General features: G+C 42.9%; 2 protein-coding genes across 3 annotated transcripts in view; one reads left to right on the top strand and one right to left on the bottom strand.

Moving 5' to 3' along the window:
- The window catches only part of SLC5A2 (solute carrier family 5 member 2), a 30,003-nt gene extending 27,768 nt beyond the window's left edge, over positions 1-2,235 (bottom strand). Inside the window, exon 1 of the mRNA XM_058180718.1 lies at positions 2,125-2,235. Within this exon, the coding sequence (XP_058036701.1) occupies positions 2,125-2,235 (111 nt within the window). The remainder of the gene's footprint in view (positions 1-2,124) is intronic.
- Positions 1-19,127, top strand: part of LOC131197082 (putative carbonic anhydrase 3) — a 68,980-nt gene that overhangs the window by 14,048 nt on the left and 35,805 nt on the right. For both annotated transcript variants that reach the window (XM_058180713.1, XM_058180711.1), the window contains one exon: positions 6,076-6,194. In XM_058180713.1, the coding sequence (XP_058036696.1) occupies positions 6,076-6,194 (119 nt within the window). The remainder of the gene's footprint in view (positions 1-6,075; positions 6,195-19,127) is intronic.

The following is a 19,127-nucleotide window of genomic DNA, read 5'->3' as shown; positions in this document are numbered from 1 at the left end:
ATCACAACAATACAAGAGCAAACAATAGATTTAAACTTAATGTTAACCACTTCAGTCTTGATTGCAGAAAATATGACTTCTGTAACAGAGTTGTTAATGCTTGGAACACACTACCTGACTCTGTGGTCTCTTCTCAAAATCCCCAAAGCTTTAACCAAAAACTGTCTACTATTGACCTCACCCCATTCCTAAGAGGTCTGTAAGGGGCGTGCATAAGAGCACAAACATGCCTACCGTTCCTGTCCTATTGTTTCCTTTCATTATATCCAATTAATAATTACATACTTATGCTTATAAATATGCTTATATATTATATAGTTATTTTCATGCTTATGCTTATATATACTGTTGTGACAAAATAAATAAATAAATAAATAAATAAATGAGGCTAATATGATTCAGCTTGACATATGAGGTACATAACCATTTAATCCCATTTAATCAGTATCAAAGGAGGAATTTCTAGACTAAACTAGAAAACAGTGCCTGGGAGCAGACTGTAACTCTTTAAAGAACAGACAATTCACTCACTCATCTTTTCAATTTTACTCATTACCAGCTTCCAGTACATTCCTGAATTGTGTAACTGAGGATAATAATTAACCCCCTGGAGCAATAAGTTCAGGAATTAAAAAAGACAAGACACTAACAGCCTGGATTAAAAAGTTTAATAAAAATGCACACGAGTCACCCTGTCAGCTTGCATTTGGGCTGAGGACTTTGTGAAAAAGGGCTGCAGGTGGTGTTGTCTTATTTGTACCCAACACTGTCACTGTTTAAGTGCTTTGCCTACCTTTTCACAACTGACTCAATATTATTGATTTTGGGTTAGACACCTTGAACACATTGCATGCACTTTTATTTGCACTCTATGGTAACTTTGATAACTCAATCAGTTGCTTTGCTAATTAAAAATGCCTTTGTCAGACAATATTTGATTTCTAGATTCTGGCACACTTTATTGAGTTGCCCGTTAAAAGATGATTCCCTGGGTAGTTTATAAATTGGAGCAAATAAACATTTTAAATGGATTATTCCAGCAAATAAAAAAGGAAGAAAATGGCAGTAATATATTAGGGAAAAATACATCATACCATTATAATAGAAGCAGACTGAAATAATTAGCACCTTAGAATCAAAGGAGTTTTTAAGAAGTTGTTGTGGTTCAAAATGTATCTGCATCTGATGGAGTTTACCAGAATTTCTCCTGATCCTGGTAAATAGAAGCCATAATAAAGTTTCTGCTGTCTAAATAAACAGCAAGAGTTCTATTTTATTTGATGGTTGCTCAGTTTTATCCCTTAAGTAAAGGATGCCCAGAGATAAAGACTTTCTTGAGTTTAACAACTGTCGTAACTACAACTAACAACTTTTTTGGCCTATACACTCTTGTGAAAAAATAAAGATATGGAGATAAAATAGAGCATTTCCAAATCTCTTTCATGTTTCTCTAAAAGCGGTCCATCCTGATTTAGATTTCCCTTCTTGGCTATCAGCAGATTTGAAGCCAGTTTTCAATCTGGAGGTAATCCAACCCTGGAGGGAAATCCTACTGACTGCTTCCAGTATTGTGAGGCTAAAACAAATCATTTTTAGGGAAATTAAGAGACCCTTTGAACCACCTCTGAAATTTTGCTTGGCAAGGAAATCGACATTGAATCCCAGAGGTACAGGTAGTCCTTGACTTACGACCACAATTGAGTCCAAAATTTGCACTGCTAAGCAAGGCAGTTGTTAAGTGAGTTTTGTCCCACTTTATGACCATTCTCTCTACAACTGTTCAAAGTCAATCATTCCAGTTGTTAGGTGAGTCATGCGATAATTAAGCGAATCTGACTTTGCTTGTCAGAAGCCAGCTGGGAAGGTTACAAATGGTGATCACAATACCCTGGGATAGTGCAACAGTTATAAATACATGCCAGTTGCCAAGCACCCAAATTTTGATCATCTGACCAATGGAGATGCTGCAATGGTCAAAAGTGTGAAAAACGGTCATAAGTCTCTTTTTCAGTGACATTGTAGCTTTGAATGGTCACTAAATGAATGGTTGAAAGTCTGCCCCATTACCAGCAGAGCAATTTCAGTCCAGTGTTACATCCCATGAAGAAAGTGACCTCTACGTACCCAAAGGCCAGTGCCAATGACCACAAGGAAGTAAAAGCTGATGACCAGAATGTCTGCCACGTTGCTGATGGCCGCCGTTTTAGATGTGAGGGTTGGTGATTCTGTCTCCATGATGCCCTAAGCTCCAGATGTTCCCCAGCCACAAAACCAAAGAGAAATAACCTTCTTGGACCCTTCTTCTAAAGAACGTTCATGAGTAGTTAATAACCAACTTAGTCATGGGTTGGATGTGCAATTAACTTGGAATATAACTTGGACTGGAGAGTGGGGGGGGGTGTTGGTGGAAATGATGTGAAAAAGGGCAATTTCTACTATATGGTTCAGCTTGCCTCCCCCAACATTTTGCAGCCAGAAGATGCATAATAGGCAGATGCATATATATATATATATTTTCTGAGGTTTCTAACCAAAGACCTATATATATATCTATATATGAAGAAGAAAAGAAAAACAATAGGACAATATGAATAATAAATAAATAAATAAATAAATAAATAAATAAATTACAATAGATGATTCTATGAGTTAAACTTAGGTCTTGTCGAAGGCGACGGAGTTCCAAGTTTTCCAAGCCCAGGATTTCAAGTCTAGTGGGATAAGGTATTTTGTTGTTTACAGAGGAACTCTTCTTGTAAAATATTTCTGGACACGTTCAATTGTATTGATGTCAGAGATATGGTGAGGGTTCCAAACAGGTGAGCTGTATAATAGAATTGGTCTAGCAAATGTTTTATATGCTCTGGTTAGTAGTGTAGTGTTTTTGGAAAAGAAGCTATGCAAGATTAGGTTTACAACTCTTAGAGCCTTTTTTGCTATGTATTTGCAGTGGGCTTTGGCACTTAGATCATTTGACATGAAAACTCCAAGGTCTTTAATGGGATGGGGGTCATCTGTAAGGTAATGTCCATCAAGCGAGTACTTAGTGTTTGGATTCTTTTTTCCTACATGTAAGACTGAGCATTTGCTGGTTGAGATTTGGAGTTGCCAAGTTTTAGATCAAACGGTTAGATGATCAAGGTCTTTTTGAATAATAGATGTATCTTCAAGTTGCCATAATTTTAAAACTTTATGATAGAGAATGGATTCCAAAAACAGCTGTTTCATTCTAAGTTACTGTTCTGAACTGTCTTCTGGAGCAGTTTGGGAAGGGGTTCACCTCAGAAGGTGTGTACTTTATATCATCCAATCATCAAAGCGCTGACTGCATCATCCATCAACAGAGCTCCACAAGTCAGTGATTGTGTGAAGTCTTTGAAATATTCTGTGTACCAGTTTGGTCTTGTGGTTAAGGCACTAAGCTAGAAAGTGGAGACAGTGAGTTCTAATCCTGCCTTAGCTATGAAAGCCAAGTGAGTGACTTTGGGCCAATAACTGGGAGACAGCGAGTTCTAGTCCCACCTTAGGCATGAAAACGGGTAAGTGACTTTGGGCCAATCACCAGGAGATTGTGAAAATGTTGGATAACCATTTGTCTGAAATGGTGTAGGTTTTCCTGCCTGGGCAGGGGGTTGGACTAGAAGACCTCCAAGATCCCTTCCAACTCTGTTATTATGAAATTAGTTCTAGTCCTGCCTTAGCCATTAAAGCCAGCTGGGTGACCTTGGGCCTGTCGTTCCCTTTTCAGCCAAAGTCACCTCACTGGGTTGTTGTGGGGAAAACAGGAGGAGGAAGGAATGTTGGATATGTTCGCTGCCTTGAGTTATTTGTAATAATAATAAAGGCAGGATACAGATAAATAAAAACTACCTCAGCTCCGCAGAGAATTGTGATTGGTCAGAAGACCTGTCATAGAAGTAGAGAGGACAATGATGGATTGTGGAATCATTAGGTGCTCTCTGAGCTTGGTTGTTTTGCCTGCGGATGTTTTAGTCTCTAAATAGGGAACATCATCAGTGCATTAGGTAATGTTTCTATTGATTTATCCCAACTCGATATTTTGTACTCTTGCGTATGCTGGGACACACATCTTCAGGAAGCTGGCATTGTTTTGTTTTGGCTGTCCATGTATATTAGAATCAGGTTCCAGGAATTACATTTAGCCTTGTTCCAGCTTCCAGGCTAAAAGACAGATTGTCTTTTGGAGAGGATAAAATATTAACATGCTCAAAATGGTAAGAGGGCGTGCTCTGCTCCTACCTGGATGATGGATTCTTGCCAACAGCTCATTTTCCTATCTAATATAAAAGCTTTCTTTCCAAGAGTGACAGCTAACATACAAAATATCCGTGTTGTCAGCTTTGCCACAAAGCGACTTTTATATGCTGACTCTTTCCCACGAATGTAATTAACATACAGGTAAATTATGAAGGGCTCAGCTTACCACAGAAATTAATAATGCATGAAGCAACTTGGTCTTGTGTGTAGACACACAGTCTCCCACCCTTCCTCTCTGTCAGCTGGCATTGCACAGCATTCTGGAAATGAGTGGTGACAACAGAAATAAAAAGATAATGGCCAAAGATAATGTGAAATTTAAAGTCTGCATCCCTTCCCCCCACCACTGTGAAGCATTTATGTTCAACAGAACCTATTCTCATTTGGTTTTCAAAGAAAAGATCAATTAAAGTAGAATTAATGTTTAATATATTTTTAACGCTTTTTAGTCAATTTTGACTCCTCATGACCGCATAGATGAGTCCGTGCCTCCTTCTTCCCAAAAGAATGTTTAGCCCCAAGCCTTCCACTTTTTGCCTAAAGCAGGATTAGAATTCATGACCTCTAGGTTTCCAGGTAATGCCTTTAACCATTACCCTGAATTAACTCTCCATAATCACATTATTCTGGTTTTACTGTTGATGATATACAGGTAGTTCCTTAACATACGACCACAACTGAATCAAAATTTCCTTTGCTAAACTAGAATAGAATAGAAAATATGGAATAGAATAGAAAATATGGAATAGAATAGAATAGAAAATATGGAATAGAATAGAATAGAATAGAATAGAATAACTTTATTGTCACTTTGAATGTACACTAATTGGCATACATTAAAATGAAATTTCGTTGCATACATGTCCAATACACACTACATAAACATGACAAAATAATAAATAAATAAACAAATAAATAAACAAATAAATGCATATACCCACATATATTATATGACACAGAGAAATAACTCTGTCTAAAGACAGTTGTTAAGTGAGTTTTGCCTCATTTTGCAACCCTTCTTGCTGCAATTGTTAATTGAGTCACTGCAGTTAAGTTAGTAAACACTGTTGTTAAATGAATCTGGCTTCCCCATTGACTTCGCTTGTCGGGTCATAAAATGTGATCACATGACACCAGGACACTGCAACCCAGGGGTGAAATGCTACCGGATCGGACTGGATCGGGCGAGCAGGTAGCGGAGTTTGGTTCTGGTTTGCCGATCCAGTAGCAATCGCTGGCTGGCCACGCCCCCGAACCACTCCACGGCCCGCAGTCCAGCCTTCGCAAGCTGGACACCGGAACACCGGGAAGGCAGCTCGCCACCTGCTCGCCTTTAGGTCAGGGGCTGGGGCCCATTCCCCGAGGCCCCGGAGCCACCGCCTGCCCCAGCCGGGTCAGGGAATGCACCATTCCCCGACTTCGGCCTTTCCCCAGAGCCGCCGCCCGCTCTTTCTTCGCCCATTTGTTGCCCGTTTGCCGCCTGTTCCCCCTTCGCCTTTGGTCAGGGCCCAGGGATACCTCATTCCCCTGAGACCCCAGAGCCACCCCCTGCTCGCCGCCTGCCTCAACTGGGTCGGGGAAGGCACCATTCCCCGACACCAGCCTTGTCCCGGAGCCGCTACCCGCTTTTTCTTTGCCACGCAGCGTATACTTACTTTCTTCCAGTGGCTGGCTGCCAGGAAAGGCAAGCACCCAAAAGTTTCTGAAGTCCCTCTCCTTGAATATGCCGCTGCCATTGCTGCTTGTTACATGCACCGACTGCGCAAGTGCACACCATTTATTTCATTTATTTATCAGCGGCAGGTTGGGTGTGTGCTTGCGCAGCCGGCGCATAGAACAAGGTGGCATATTCAAGGAGACCAACTCCAGTAACTTTTGGACGCTTGCCTTTCCTGGCAGCCAGCCGTTGGAGGAAAGTAAGTATATGCCGCATGATGAAGGAAGAGTGGGCGGCGGCTCCGGGACAAGGCTGGTGTCTTGGCAAGACCTGGTTGAGGAAGCAAGACAAAGCAAGATCCGGTTGAGGAAGCGGCGAGTAGAGGGCGACTCCAGGGCCTCAGGGATGGGGCATCCCTGGGCCCCGGCCCCTGACCAAAGGCGAAGGGTGAGCAGGCAGCGAGCGGGTAGTAAGTGGGCGGCAGCTCCGGAGAAAGGCCAGAGTTGGGGAATGGTGCATTCCCCGACCCCGTTGAGGCAGATGGCAGCTCTGGGGCCTAGGTGAAGGGAGAACAGGTGGCGACGGAAAGGGAAAAGGCAGAATAGAAATTATTTTTTTTTCCCTACTGGGTTCTGTGGGCGTGGCTTGGTGGGGGGGTTGTGACTGAGTGGGCATGGCTGTGAGTGACATTGAGTTGGCCACGCCCACTCAGTCACAGGACACACCCACCCACCAAGCCATACCCACAGAACAGGTAGCAAAATTTTTTAGATTTCACCCCTGCTGCAACCATCATAAATACACACCAGTTGCCAAGTGTCTGAATTTTGATCACGTGACCATGAGGAAGCTGCAAAGATTGTAAGTGTGAAAAACAGTCATACGACACTTTTTTCAGCTCTGTTACTCATTAAATTAATGGTTGTAAGTTAAGGACTACCAATACATTGGTTTCTACTCTGTTTTTTATTCTAAGAGCTATCTTAACTACCATCCAGTTAAAACAAATTACAACTGGTTGTGTTAATGGGTTGAGCTTATTGGCAGCAAGAAAATAATACAGGTAATCCTCAACTTACAACAGTTCGCTTAGTGACCGTTCAAAGTTACAGTGGCACTGAAAAATTTGACTTATGACTGTTTTTCACAGTTATGACCATTGCAGCATCCCCATGATCATGTGATCAAAATTCAGATGCGCAGGCCACTGGTTCATACTTATGATGGTTGCAGTGTCCCAGGTTCATGTGATCCCTTTTTGTGAACTTCTGACAAGCAAAGTTCATAGGGAAGCCAGATTCACTCAACAACCGAGTTACTAACTTATCAACTGCAATGATTCACTTAACAGCTGTGGCAAGAAAGGTCATAAAATGAGGCAAAACTCACTGAACAGCAGAAATTTTGGGCTCAATTGTAGTCATAAATTGAGGATTTTAAAGAGAAAATAGCACGGTTATATCTAGAAAGCGACAAGTGAGTTCAAGGGGAAAGACTAAAAATAGAAACCTGAGTTCATTTGTATTGGGATAGAACAAGATTAGAAATAGTCTGTGTTTCTTTAGCTGAGATCAGATCCAGAGAAAATTACTCATACTTCAACCTCACTGAAATCAGTGAAGTGGAAGTTAGTCATGCCTAAAGTGTCCAAATGATTACTATAGTGCTGAAGTGTGATTCACATCCTCTAAGTGCAGACTGTTTAATCTTAGGAAAATAAACTTTATAGATCCTAAGGAAAACGTGAAAACAATGAGTTCATGACAAAAGATATGGATCCATCACGTACTCTCTAGAATTGTTTGCCTTGGCAATTTTTTTTTAAAGGAAATGTAGGTAGCTTGGTCTAGTAGTTAAGCCTCCAGGCTAAAAAGCAGGAAACTGTGACTTCAAGTCCTGCCTTTGCCCTACCCACTTCACAGGGTTGTTGTGAGGAAAACAGGAATAGGAATGTATGTTGGCTATGTTTGAGTTATTTGTAAAAATAATAAAGGCAGGATACAAATAAATAAAAATAAATAAATGAAAATATAGACTTGTTTCTTTGTTTCAGTCATATCTGGCAGCAAGAAAGAACTTCTCACTGACAATATTTCCCACTAGGGTTAGCTTGGTCATACTGAATTAACCATTTTTCTGGTTTACATAATATATGGAGCAGAAATTAAACCTCCAAGCTGGGTTTGTGTAACATTCATTGCCAGGAATAAGAAGCAAACTAAGGTTAAAATTAGTCAAGCTTAGTGTATACCAGGGGTCGGCAACCTGTGGCTCTGGAGCCACATGTGGCTCTTTCATCCCTCTGCTGCGGCTCCCTATCGCTTGTCAGTTCTACAATTGATAGGGCTTTCAGTTAGGAAAGGTAGAGGAAAAAGGATGCTGCGCTAGGAGGACTCTATGGTGGGGGAACTCAACTTTCAGTCGACTCCAGAATTGAACGGGGGGCTTCCAGTTAGGACCTGTGTGGTTTTTTAAGTGTTTAAGGTTGCCCACCCCTGGTGTATACAGATGGTCCTTGACTTATGATCAGAGTTGGGTCCAGAATTTTAGTTGTTAAATAAATCATATCCGATTTTATGGCTTCATTGCTATGGTTGTTAAGCAAATCACTGCAATTGTTAAGTGAATCATGCTGTCATTAAATGACTCCATCTTTCCCCATTCATTTTTCTTGTCAGAAGCCAGTTGGTCACATGATCTCAAAATGGGGATCACATGATCCCAGGATAAATATACTGCAATTGCTAAGTGCAGGAATTTTGATCACGTTGGGATGCTGCGACGGTCGTAAGGGTGAGGAAAGTTGTAAGGCACTGAATGTGGTTGTAAGTTCAAATGGTTGCTCAGTGAAGGATTACAAGGCAATGACTACTTATAGTGTAAAAGCAGCGAGTAGCTCTTTAACTGATGTGGTTTAGCCCTCTGGTGATAGCCCCAGTGAACTATTGGAAGGAAAGGAAAGGCTGTTATCTAACTGGTTTATATGTGGGTTTTGATATGGAAATTTTCACAGTGTCTCTTGGAACAGGAGTAGGCAGTGCTCAGGGCTACATACAATTTATTACTCTATCCATCAAAAGAACTTAGATAAGGAAGGCATGTGAAACAGGTTTCTGGATTTTTTTTCCCAATTGCTTTATCAGCAGTGTGGTGGGCTGTAAGGCAGATTGAGAGCTGCTCACAATTGCCCACAGCTGTTGCTGCATACTTACCGGTTTATATTATATTTATTTATTTATTTTATTTGTTTATATTTCTATACCGCCCTTCTCCCGAAGGACTCAGGGCGGTTTACAGCCATATTAAAACAATTATTACAAACACTAAAATGATTTAAAATGAAATATTTAAATTTAGGCTGATTCCTTAAAACCCATTTAAAATTCCCAATTAAAACTATCAGGCCAATCCTGCACGATGAAACAGCCATGTCTTAGCTCGTGTCGGAAAGTCCGGAGATCAGGGAGTTGGTGAATACCAGGTGGTAATTCGTTCCAGAGGGTTGGGGCCCCCACAGAAAGGCCCTACCCCTGGGGGTCGCCAGCCGACATTGTCTAGCCAACGGCACCCCGAGGAGGCCCACTCTGTGGGAGCACACTGGTCACTGGGAGGCTGTCGGTCGCAGTAGGCGGTCCCGTAAATAGCCAGGTCCCATGCCATGAAGCGCTTTAAAGGTGGTAACCAGTACCTTGAATTGCACCCGGAAGATCACCGGAAGCCAGTGCAGCCTATGCAGGAATGGTTTTATATGGGAGCCTCAATTTGCTCCCTCTATCACCCGCGCGGCTGCATTCTGGACCAGCTGAAGCCTTCGGGTGCTCTTTTTTTTTTTTATTGAAAAGGTTTTACAACAACAATTAAATTTTTCCCCTCCCCTCCCCCTCCCCCTCCTTCCCCCCTCCCTCTACACACACACACACCCCGACTTCCCGGAGCAAACACAAGGTATAGTTCAATAAACAAACAGTCATACATTAAATTTTTAAAATCTAACACAATTATAATCCTTCTCTCTCACATAACCTGACTTCTTCCATTAAAATCAAAAACAACGTCCTTCATTCAAAGGCAATCTGAAATTTCTTAATCTGATATCTATTTTGAATATAATCAATCCAATTCTTCCATTCTTTTAAATATTTTTCTTGAGTACTGTCTTTCAAGAAGGCTGAGATTTTAGCCATCTCAGCCAAATTGGAAACTTTCAATATCCATTCTTCTATTGTGGGTAATTCTTTTTTCTTCCAATATTGTCCAATCAACAGTCTTGCTGCTGTTATTAAGTTCAAAATCAACTTAGTCTCAATCACTGTACAGTCCGTTGTTATTCCCAAAAGGAAAAATTGCGGTAGGAACTTTATCTTCTTCTTCAGAACATTCTGCATAATCCACCAAATTCTTATCCAGAAAGACTTAATTTTCTTACAAGTCCACCATACATGAAAATATTACAATTACATCTCCAACATTTCGCTTGCATATCTGGATACATACATGATAATTTCTTAGGATCTAAATGCCATCTATAAAACATCTTGTAAAAATTTTCCCTGAAATTCTGCGCTTGCGTAAATTTAACATTTCTAACCCAAATTTTTTCCCATGTTTCCAACATTATTGGTTCTTGAATATTCTGTGCCCATTTTATCATACAATCCTTTATTAAATCTCTTTCGGAATCTATTTCTATCAACACAGTATACAATCTCTTTATATGCCCCTGGGTTTGATTTCTAATTTGTTTAACCAGATTTTCTTCATTTTGAATAATACCAATTTTCTGATCTTCTTTCCATCTAGCCTTTAACTGTCCATATTGAAACCAAGTATAATTCCTCCCTTCTTCTTTTAATGTATCCAAAGATTTTAGTTGTAGATTTCCCCACTCATTATATAAAAGATCTTTATAAGTAATCATTTCTTGTTCCTGTTCTATATTTATATTCTCTACTGCATGCCGAGGACTTTTATTTATTTTATTTATTTATTCAAATTTATATACCGCCCTATCTCCCGAAGGACTCAGGGCGGTGTACAGGCATTTAAAAGACATATAAATACAATATAAAACAATTAAAAAACTGATTCTAAAAAGCCCGTAAATTTAGAATTAAAATATCAAATAAAACCCAATTTAAAACCAATAATTTAAAATCTAGCTCAGCCCTAGACTTGCCCATATAGGAATTTTATAATTTAACTTATAATAATATAAGGGGAGCCCCATGTAGAGAATGTTACAGTAGTCCAGACAGGAGGTGACAAGAGCATGGGTGACCGTGTATAGAGCATCCCGGTCTAAGAAGGGACGCAACTGGTGAATCAGGCGGACCTGATAGAAAGCTCCTCTGGCGACGGCCGTTGTTTGATCTTCCAACGAGAGCCGTGCATCCAGAAGAATGCCCAGATTGTGGACCTTCGCCATGGGGGCCAATGACTCACCTCCCACATTCAGCGATGGAGTCAGCTGATTATACCGGGATGCAGGCATCCACAGCCACTCGGTCTTGGAAGGGTTGAGCTGGAGCCTGTTTCTCCCCATCCAGACCCGCACAGCCTCCAGACACTGGGACATCACTTCGACGGCTTCGTTGGGATGGTTTGGGGTGGAAATGTACAGCTGCGTATCATCAGCGTACAGATGACACTGCACCCCAAAATCATGAATGATCTTGCCCAGCGGCTTCATATAGATTTTGAACAAGAGGGGTGAGAGGACCGACCCTTGTGGCACCCCACATAGGAGGTGCCTTGCGGTCGACCTCTGCCCCCCCCCCCCGCCAATACCATCTGCGATCGGCCCGAGAGGAAGGAGGAGAACCACCGAAAAACGGTGCCTCCCACCCCTAATCCCTCTAGCCGCCGCAGCAGGATACCATGGTCGATGGTATTGAAAGCCGCCAAGAGATCCAATAGGACCAGGGCAGAGGAACAACCCCTGTCCCGGGCCCTCCAGAGATCATCCACCAATATATAATGCCTTGGTAAGGCCATACTTGGAATACTGCATCCAGTTTTGGTCTCCATGATGTAAAAAAGACGTTGAGACTCTAGAAAGAGTGCAGAGAAGAGCAACAAAAATGATTAGGGAACTGGAGGCTAAAACATATGAAGAACGGTTGCAGGAACTCGGTATGTCTAGTTTAATGAAAAGAAGGACTAGGGGAGACATGTTAGCAGTGTTCCAGTATCTCAGGGGCTGCCATAAAGAAGAGGGAGTCAAGCTATTCTCCAAAGCGCCTGAAGGCCAGACAAGAAGCAATAGGTGGAAACTAATCAAGGAGAGAAGCAACGTAGAACTAAGGAGAAATTTTATAACAGCTAGAACAATTAATCATTGGAACGACTTGCCTCCAAAAGTTGTGAATGCTCCAATACTGGGAGTTTTTAAGAAGAGATTGGACAACCATTTGTTTGAAATGGTATAGTGTCTCCTGCCTGAGCAGGGGATTGGACTAGAAGACCTCCAAGATCCCTTCCAGCTTTTCTGTATTCTATTCCAGGGGTGTCAAATTCGATTTCATTGAGGGCCACAACAGGGTTGTAGTTGACGTTGGGGGAGGGGCGTGCCCAGGGGGGGGTGTCCAGCTCAACATCACTTGTGTTGGGGGTGCCTGTGATGGCCCAAGCGCTCTGCCAGTAAAAACAAGCTCCTGAGCTCTACTTTCAGCTGTGACAGCCTCCTGCAACCATCTGCCAGCAAAAATGGAGCTCGGAAGGGCCGCGGGTGGCCCTTCTGAGCTCCATTTTTACTGGCAGAGGCACCACGGGATGCTCCTTTGCTGTTTCCAGGGCAGCCCCGCAGACCAGATCTAAGCACCCCACTGGCTGAATCTTTCGTAATTTGGCCACATGGAAAGGAGAAACTGGACAACTTCCTCACACATCTCAACAGCCTACACCCCAAAATACAATTCACTATGGAAATAGAAGCTAACAACCAACTCCCCTTTCTGGACGTCCTAATCTACAAAAAACCAACGGCTCCCTAGGACACACCATCTACCAGAAAAAAACACAAACCAACCGCTAAACACACAATCACGTCACCACCCTGCACAGATCACCTCCATAGCCAAGACTCTCATCTCCAGAACCAAATGCCTAGCTGACAAAGATCACCTGGAAACTGAATTACACACTCTCACAAACGTATTAATCTCCAACAGATTCCAAAGAAACACAATTACCAACCTGATCCAAAGGGAGACACCGCCCAAGAACCAAGACACAGAACAAGACAACGGCATCGCCCCCCTCCCATACATCAAAGGCACCACAGATAATATCAGCAAAATTCTCCACAAGTACAAGATCAAGACAGCCTTCTGCACAGACCAAAAAATAGCCAACATCTTAAGAAACCCCAAAGACAAGATTCATCTAGAAAACCAATGAGTCTATGAAATACCATGCAAAATCTTCCCAGCCACATACATTGAACAAACTAATAGGAGAATAAATGCATGCATCGCAGAATACAAGAATGCAGTCAGAAAAGAAGAAAAATCCTCTTCCCTTTTCCAGCACCTTAAAACCACAGGACATGAAATTGGTTTTGAAGGAACCAAATTAACCTCCAAAACTGAACACTATAACAAGAGAATAATTATGGAAGTTTCTTGAAACAGAGAAACACCCCCACAACATGAACAAACGGGATGACACCTCCCACCTACCAGACATCTGGAAACTAGCCTTAGTCAACAAACGAGTCCCAGCCACGAAAATTGACACCGGACCCAGGATAACACACGACACCACCACCAATCATCCTCACCAGATTCAAACCCAAACCCATCCCACAGATGAAACACAACCACCATCCAGAAGCCAGACCATACTGGCACCACTGGATGCTGCACTCCCCTCCAATCCCCACATAAAGCAAGCTGACACACGCCAGGAACACATGACAAGACCTTGGACTCAGAGCCAAACCAAAACCCGGGATGCTGCATCACAGCCATCTGCTCAAGACATCACATCACAGAACTCCAGAGGACACAACATTAAAGCTTAGGACATTACAACACAACCTACTACCCAGGATGTTATAGCACAAGACTCAGGAGGTCACATTCCCAGAACTCAGGACATTTCCAGGAAGCCCATTACCACTACAGGAGGTCACATTCCCAGAACTCAGAATGTTTCCACACAGCCCATTAACCAGTTGTTACAACACAAAAGACTAGGACCACACCCACACAGGATGCTACGAAACAGCCGACCAATCTGCAAACACCCACTCCATCTACCAATCAAGATGCAACCGCACAGCCAACCAACCGCTCACAGCAACACTCCCCACCAGTATCTATATTATAGCAGGTCCGGCCACGCTTAGCTCGCACAAGCACAAAGCCGAAAGCACCAGCCTGAAGATGATGAGTGAGACCTTGTCGAAACGTTGTCAAGATACTCTCAACCTTACACGGGAAAAGACCTGAATATGCCAAGACCCATATATATATATATGTGTGTGTGTGTGTGTGTGTGTGTGTGTGTGTGTGTGTGTGTGTGTGTGTGTAGGTCTTTGGTTATTCGGGTTTTCTCCTGCATAAAATTGGAAGTGTCTTGACGACGTTTCGACGAAGATTTCATATGAGTATATGAAATCCCATGCACCGCCTGCCCCACCACATACATTGGACAAACCAGCAGAAGAATAAGTGCACGCATTGAAGAACACAAGAACTCAGTCAAAAAAGAGGAACCAACTTCTTCCCTGGTCCAACACCTTAAAGCCACAGGACACGATATTGACTTTAAAAAGACCAGAACTATCACCAAAACTGAACACTTTAACAACAGAATAATCAGAGAAGCCATTGAGATAAAAAACGCCCACACAACATGAACAAACAAGATGATACCTCCCGCCTACCAGCCATTTGGAAACCCGCCCTTATTGACAAACGAGTCCCTAATACAAGGAATGACACCAGATCCACACTCACGAGGTCCACACAGGATGTCACCACCACACATCCACCCAGAAAGCAGACCCAAACCCACACTGATCATGAAGCACGACCAAGGACCAGAAGCCAGACCGCAGCTGCAACATTAGTCATTTCAAACCCCTCCAATCCATACATGCAGCAGACTGACACCCACTATGAAGAAGTAGCACGACCACGAACACGAAGCCAAACAACAGCAATGCAGCTCTCCAGCTCAAATCCCCCTGCAACTCAGACTAATCTGAGCACAACCAAGCCCCCACCCAAACAGGACACACCCCCAGCCAATCAAAGCACAAAAAAACCCCATCCAATCAGAGCACAGCCAAGCTCCCACCCAATCAGTTCAAACCCACACTAGCAGTTAAAAGGAAGAAACAGCTGCGATCACACATTTCTCCTAGAAGCACGAAGCTGTAAACACCTAGCCTGAAGATGACGAATGGGATTTCATCAAAACATCGCCAAGACACTTCCAATTTTACGCGGGAGAAAACCCGAATAACCAAAGACATACATATATATATATATGGAGAGAAAGAGAGAGAGAGAGAGAGAGAGAGAGAGAGAGAGAGAGAGAGAGAGAGAGAGAAGAAAATATATTTACAAATCTTTACCGGAAAAAGAAAACAATAGTTGAACAGTAGAATAGAATAGAATAGAATAGAATAGAATAGAATAGAATAGAATAGAATAGAATAGAATAGAATAACAGAGTTGGAAGGGACCAACTAGTCCAATCCCCTGCTGCTTAGGCAGGAAACCCTACATCCCTTCAGACAAATGGTTATCCAACATCATCTTAAAAATTTCCCGTGTTGGAACATTCACGACTTCCGGAGGCAAGTTGTTCCACTGATTAATTGTTCTAACTGTCAGGAAATTTCTCCTTAGTTCTAAGTTGCTTCTTTCCTTGATCAGTTTCCACCCATTGCTTCTTGTCCTGCCCTCAGGGGCTTTGGAGAATAGCTTAACTCCCTCTTCTTTGTGGCAGCTCCTGAGATATTGGAACACTGCCATCATGTCTTCCCTAGTCCTTCTTTTCATCAGACTAGACATACCCAGTTCCAGCAACCATTCTTCATATATTTTAGCCTCCAGTCCAGGGGTGAAATGTAAAATTTGTTACTACCGGTTCTGTGGGCGTGGCTCAGTGGTGGGGGTAATGTGACTTGGTAGGCATGGCCAACTTTTTTTTTTTACTTTTAAAAGCATTTTTTCTACAACCTCTTCAGCCAAAGAGGTTGTAGAAAAAATGCTTTTAAAGAGTTCTGATGATCCCAGCTGAGCCACGGAATCATCAGAGGCTTTTTTTTTTACTTTTAAAAGCATTTTTTCAGCCAAAGAAAAAAATGCTTTTAAAAGTTAAAAAAAAAACCTCTGATGATCGCGTGGCTTAGTGGGCATGGGGGTGAAAGGGATTTTTGCTACTGGTTCTCCAAACCACCCAACGCCATTGCTACTAGACTGGGCAATCTGGTCCGAACCGGGAGCATTTCACCCCTGGTCCAGTCCCCTAATCATCTTTGTTGCTCTTCTATGCACTCTTTCTAGAGTCTCAACATCTTTTTTACATTGTGATGACCAAAACTGTAGTATTCCAAGTGTGGCCTTACCATATGACTGAATGACTTTAAAGTTGCTTACAAGTATCAGTCAAAAATTTTAGTACTCTTCCCATCTCTTCTTCCCCATTCCAACCTTTTTGGAGAGATTTTGCAGTGAGTGTATATCCTCAAATGTGAAAAACATGAGTGGCTTGTAGAAAGTGCCCCCATCTGCAAAAGATCATTTCTGTTCAGCCTACCTTAGAGGATTGTTGTGAGGAGAAGGAGAGAGTGTGTTTACCATTTTGATTTTCTGAATAAAATGGGGCTAGGACAATGATGACTAACCTTTTCCGGACTGAGTGCCCAGAGTGCAAATGTGCGAATGCGCATGTGTGTGCCCAAACCCCCAAAATACAGTGTGCATGCCATCCCCATGCCTCCCGCCCGCCGCGCATGCGTGGCAGAGACCCGATGACCATCTGGCCAGTGGGAGGCACACACGCATGCGTAGCAGAGCTGAAATGGGGTGATGGCTCGTGTGCCAACAGAGAGGGCGCTGTGTGCCACTTGTGGCATGCGTGCCATAGGTTCACCATCACAGGGCTATTATATAAGTCTAGGAAATAAACTAATAGAGCTTTTCAATAGCTTTTCTGAGTTATTTTGTTATTTTGCAGAGGAAAGATTGAGAAAGTGATCATAAGTGTGAAAAATGGTTATTTTTTTCAGTGCTGTTGTAACTTCAAACAGTCACTAAATGAGCTCCAGTAAGTTGAGGGCTCGCCATATTAAAAAAAAAAAAGACACGCAAAAAGCTGGAAAAGATATATTTTTCCTTTTAGGCTTACACAGGTAGTCCTTGACTTAAAACCATAATTGAGCCCAAAATTTCCACTGCTAAGCAAGGCAGTTTTTAGGTGACTTTTGCCACATTTAACAACCTTTTTTTGCCAGAGTTGTTAAGTGAATCATGCAGTTGTTACGTGAATCTGGCTTCCCCATTGATTTTGCTTCAGAAAAGTCAGAAATTGTTTGGGAAGGTCACAAAAGGTGATCATGTGATCCCAGGAAGTGCAACTGTCATAAATAAATGCCAGTTGCCAAGAGCCTGAATTTTGATCACATGACGAAAAGGTTGCCACCATGGTAGTAAGTGGGAAAAGCAGTCATAAGTCACTTTTGTAAACTTTGAATTGTCCCAGAATGAATGGTTGTAAGTTAAGTTCTATCTGTAATGGGTAAACATTTTTAGAAAAAAAGTTGTAGAAGACTATTTCAAAATATGATACGTGATAAGATTATTACAGGCACAGAAATAGATAGATTTGACACTACCCACTATGGAGGAAAAGTTGGTGGAGCTAACAGATTTGCCGAAAATGATGAATTGTCTTCCTTGATTAGAGAAAAAGACATTATGAATGACCGGAAGCCTCTTATGGGCTTTTTTCTTTGCAGTGAAAATGAAAGAAAATAGTGATTTATGGTTTTGATGATTTATAGAAAGGACAGGAATACAATGCAGTTTAAAAAAAAGAGGTTAAATTGCATTTATAACTTCCCTCAAGATCTGAAGAGGTAAAAGAGAAAGATTTATTGCTGTTATAAAGACTATTGGAAGCAACATCCAACATTGTGCCTCTGCGGCCTCTGACCCGGCGTAGATCCCAACCGGCTCCTTGGTTCTCCGAGGAGCTGAGGGGGATGAAACGCCGGAGAAGACGCCTAGAGAGTTCTTGGAGGTCTAGCCGTTCAGAAACTGATCGGACACTAGTTAGGTCCTATACTAGGACCTACCTAGTGGCACTGAGGGAAGCGAGGCGTTGCTACGTCTCCTCCCTCATTGCGTCGGCAGATAACCGCCCAGCCGCCCTGTTTCGGGTGACCCGTTCCCTCCTTCACCAGGGGGAGCGGGATGATCCGTTGCAGGGACGTGCTGAGGAGTTTAACGGTTATCTATACGATAAAATCGTTCAGCTTCGGGACGGTCTGGACCAAAATTGTGGTGATTCAGATGGGGCGTCTGAGGGTGGTCTTGGTGATATTGTCTGGGATGAGTTTGACCCTGTGACTCCCGAGGACATGGACAGGTTGTTGGGTAGGTTGAATGCCACCACGTGTTTACTGGACCCGTGCCCCTCCTGGTTGGTGCTGGCCACTTAGGAGGTGACACGAGGCTGGCTCCAGGCGATTACGAGCGCTTCCTTGTTGGAGGGAGTCTTTCCGGCTGCCTTGAAAGAGGCGGTGGTGAGGCCCCTCCTCAAGAAGCCTTCCCTGGACCCGGCTGTTTTAGGTAATTATCGTCCGGTCTCCAACCTTCGCTTTGCGGCCCGGTTACAGCACTGAGATGGCTTTGGTCGCGTTGGTGGATGATCTCTGGAGGGCCAGGGATAGGGGATGTTCCTCTGCCCTGGTCCTATTAGACCTCTCAGTGGCTTTTGATACCATCGACCATGGTATCCTGCTGCGCCGGTTGGAGGGATTGGGAGTGGGAGGCACCGTTTATCGGTGGTTCTCCTCCTATCTCTCCGACCGGTCGCAGACGGTGTTGACAGGGGGGCAGAGGTCGCCCCCGAGGCGCCTCACTTGTGGGGTGCCGCAGGGGTCGATTCTCTCGCCCCTTCTGTTCAACATCTATATGAAGCCGCTGGGTGAGATCATCAGTGGCTTCGG

This window comes from Ahaetulla prasina, chromosome 4 (genome assembly GCF_028640845.1).
Source record: "Ahaetulla prasina isolate Xishuangbanna chromosome 4, ASM2864084v1, whole genome shotgun sequence".
Lineage (NCBI taxonomy): Eukaryota > Metazoa > Chordata > Lepidosauria > Squamata > Colubridae > Ahaetulla > Ahaetulla prasina.
This window is presented reverse-complemented; position numbering and strand designations above follow the sequence as displayed.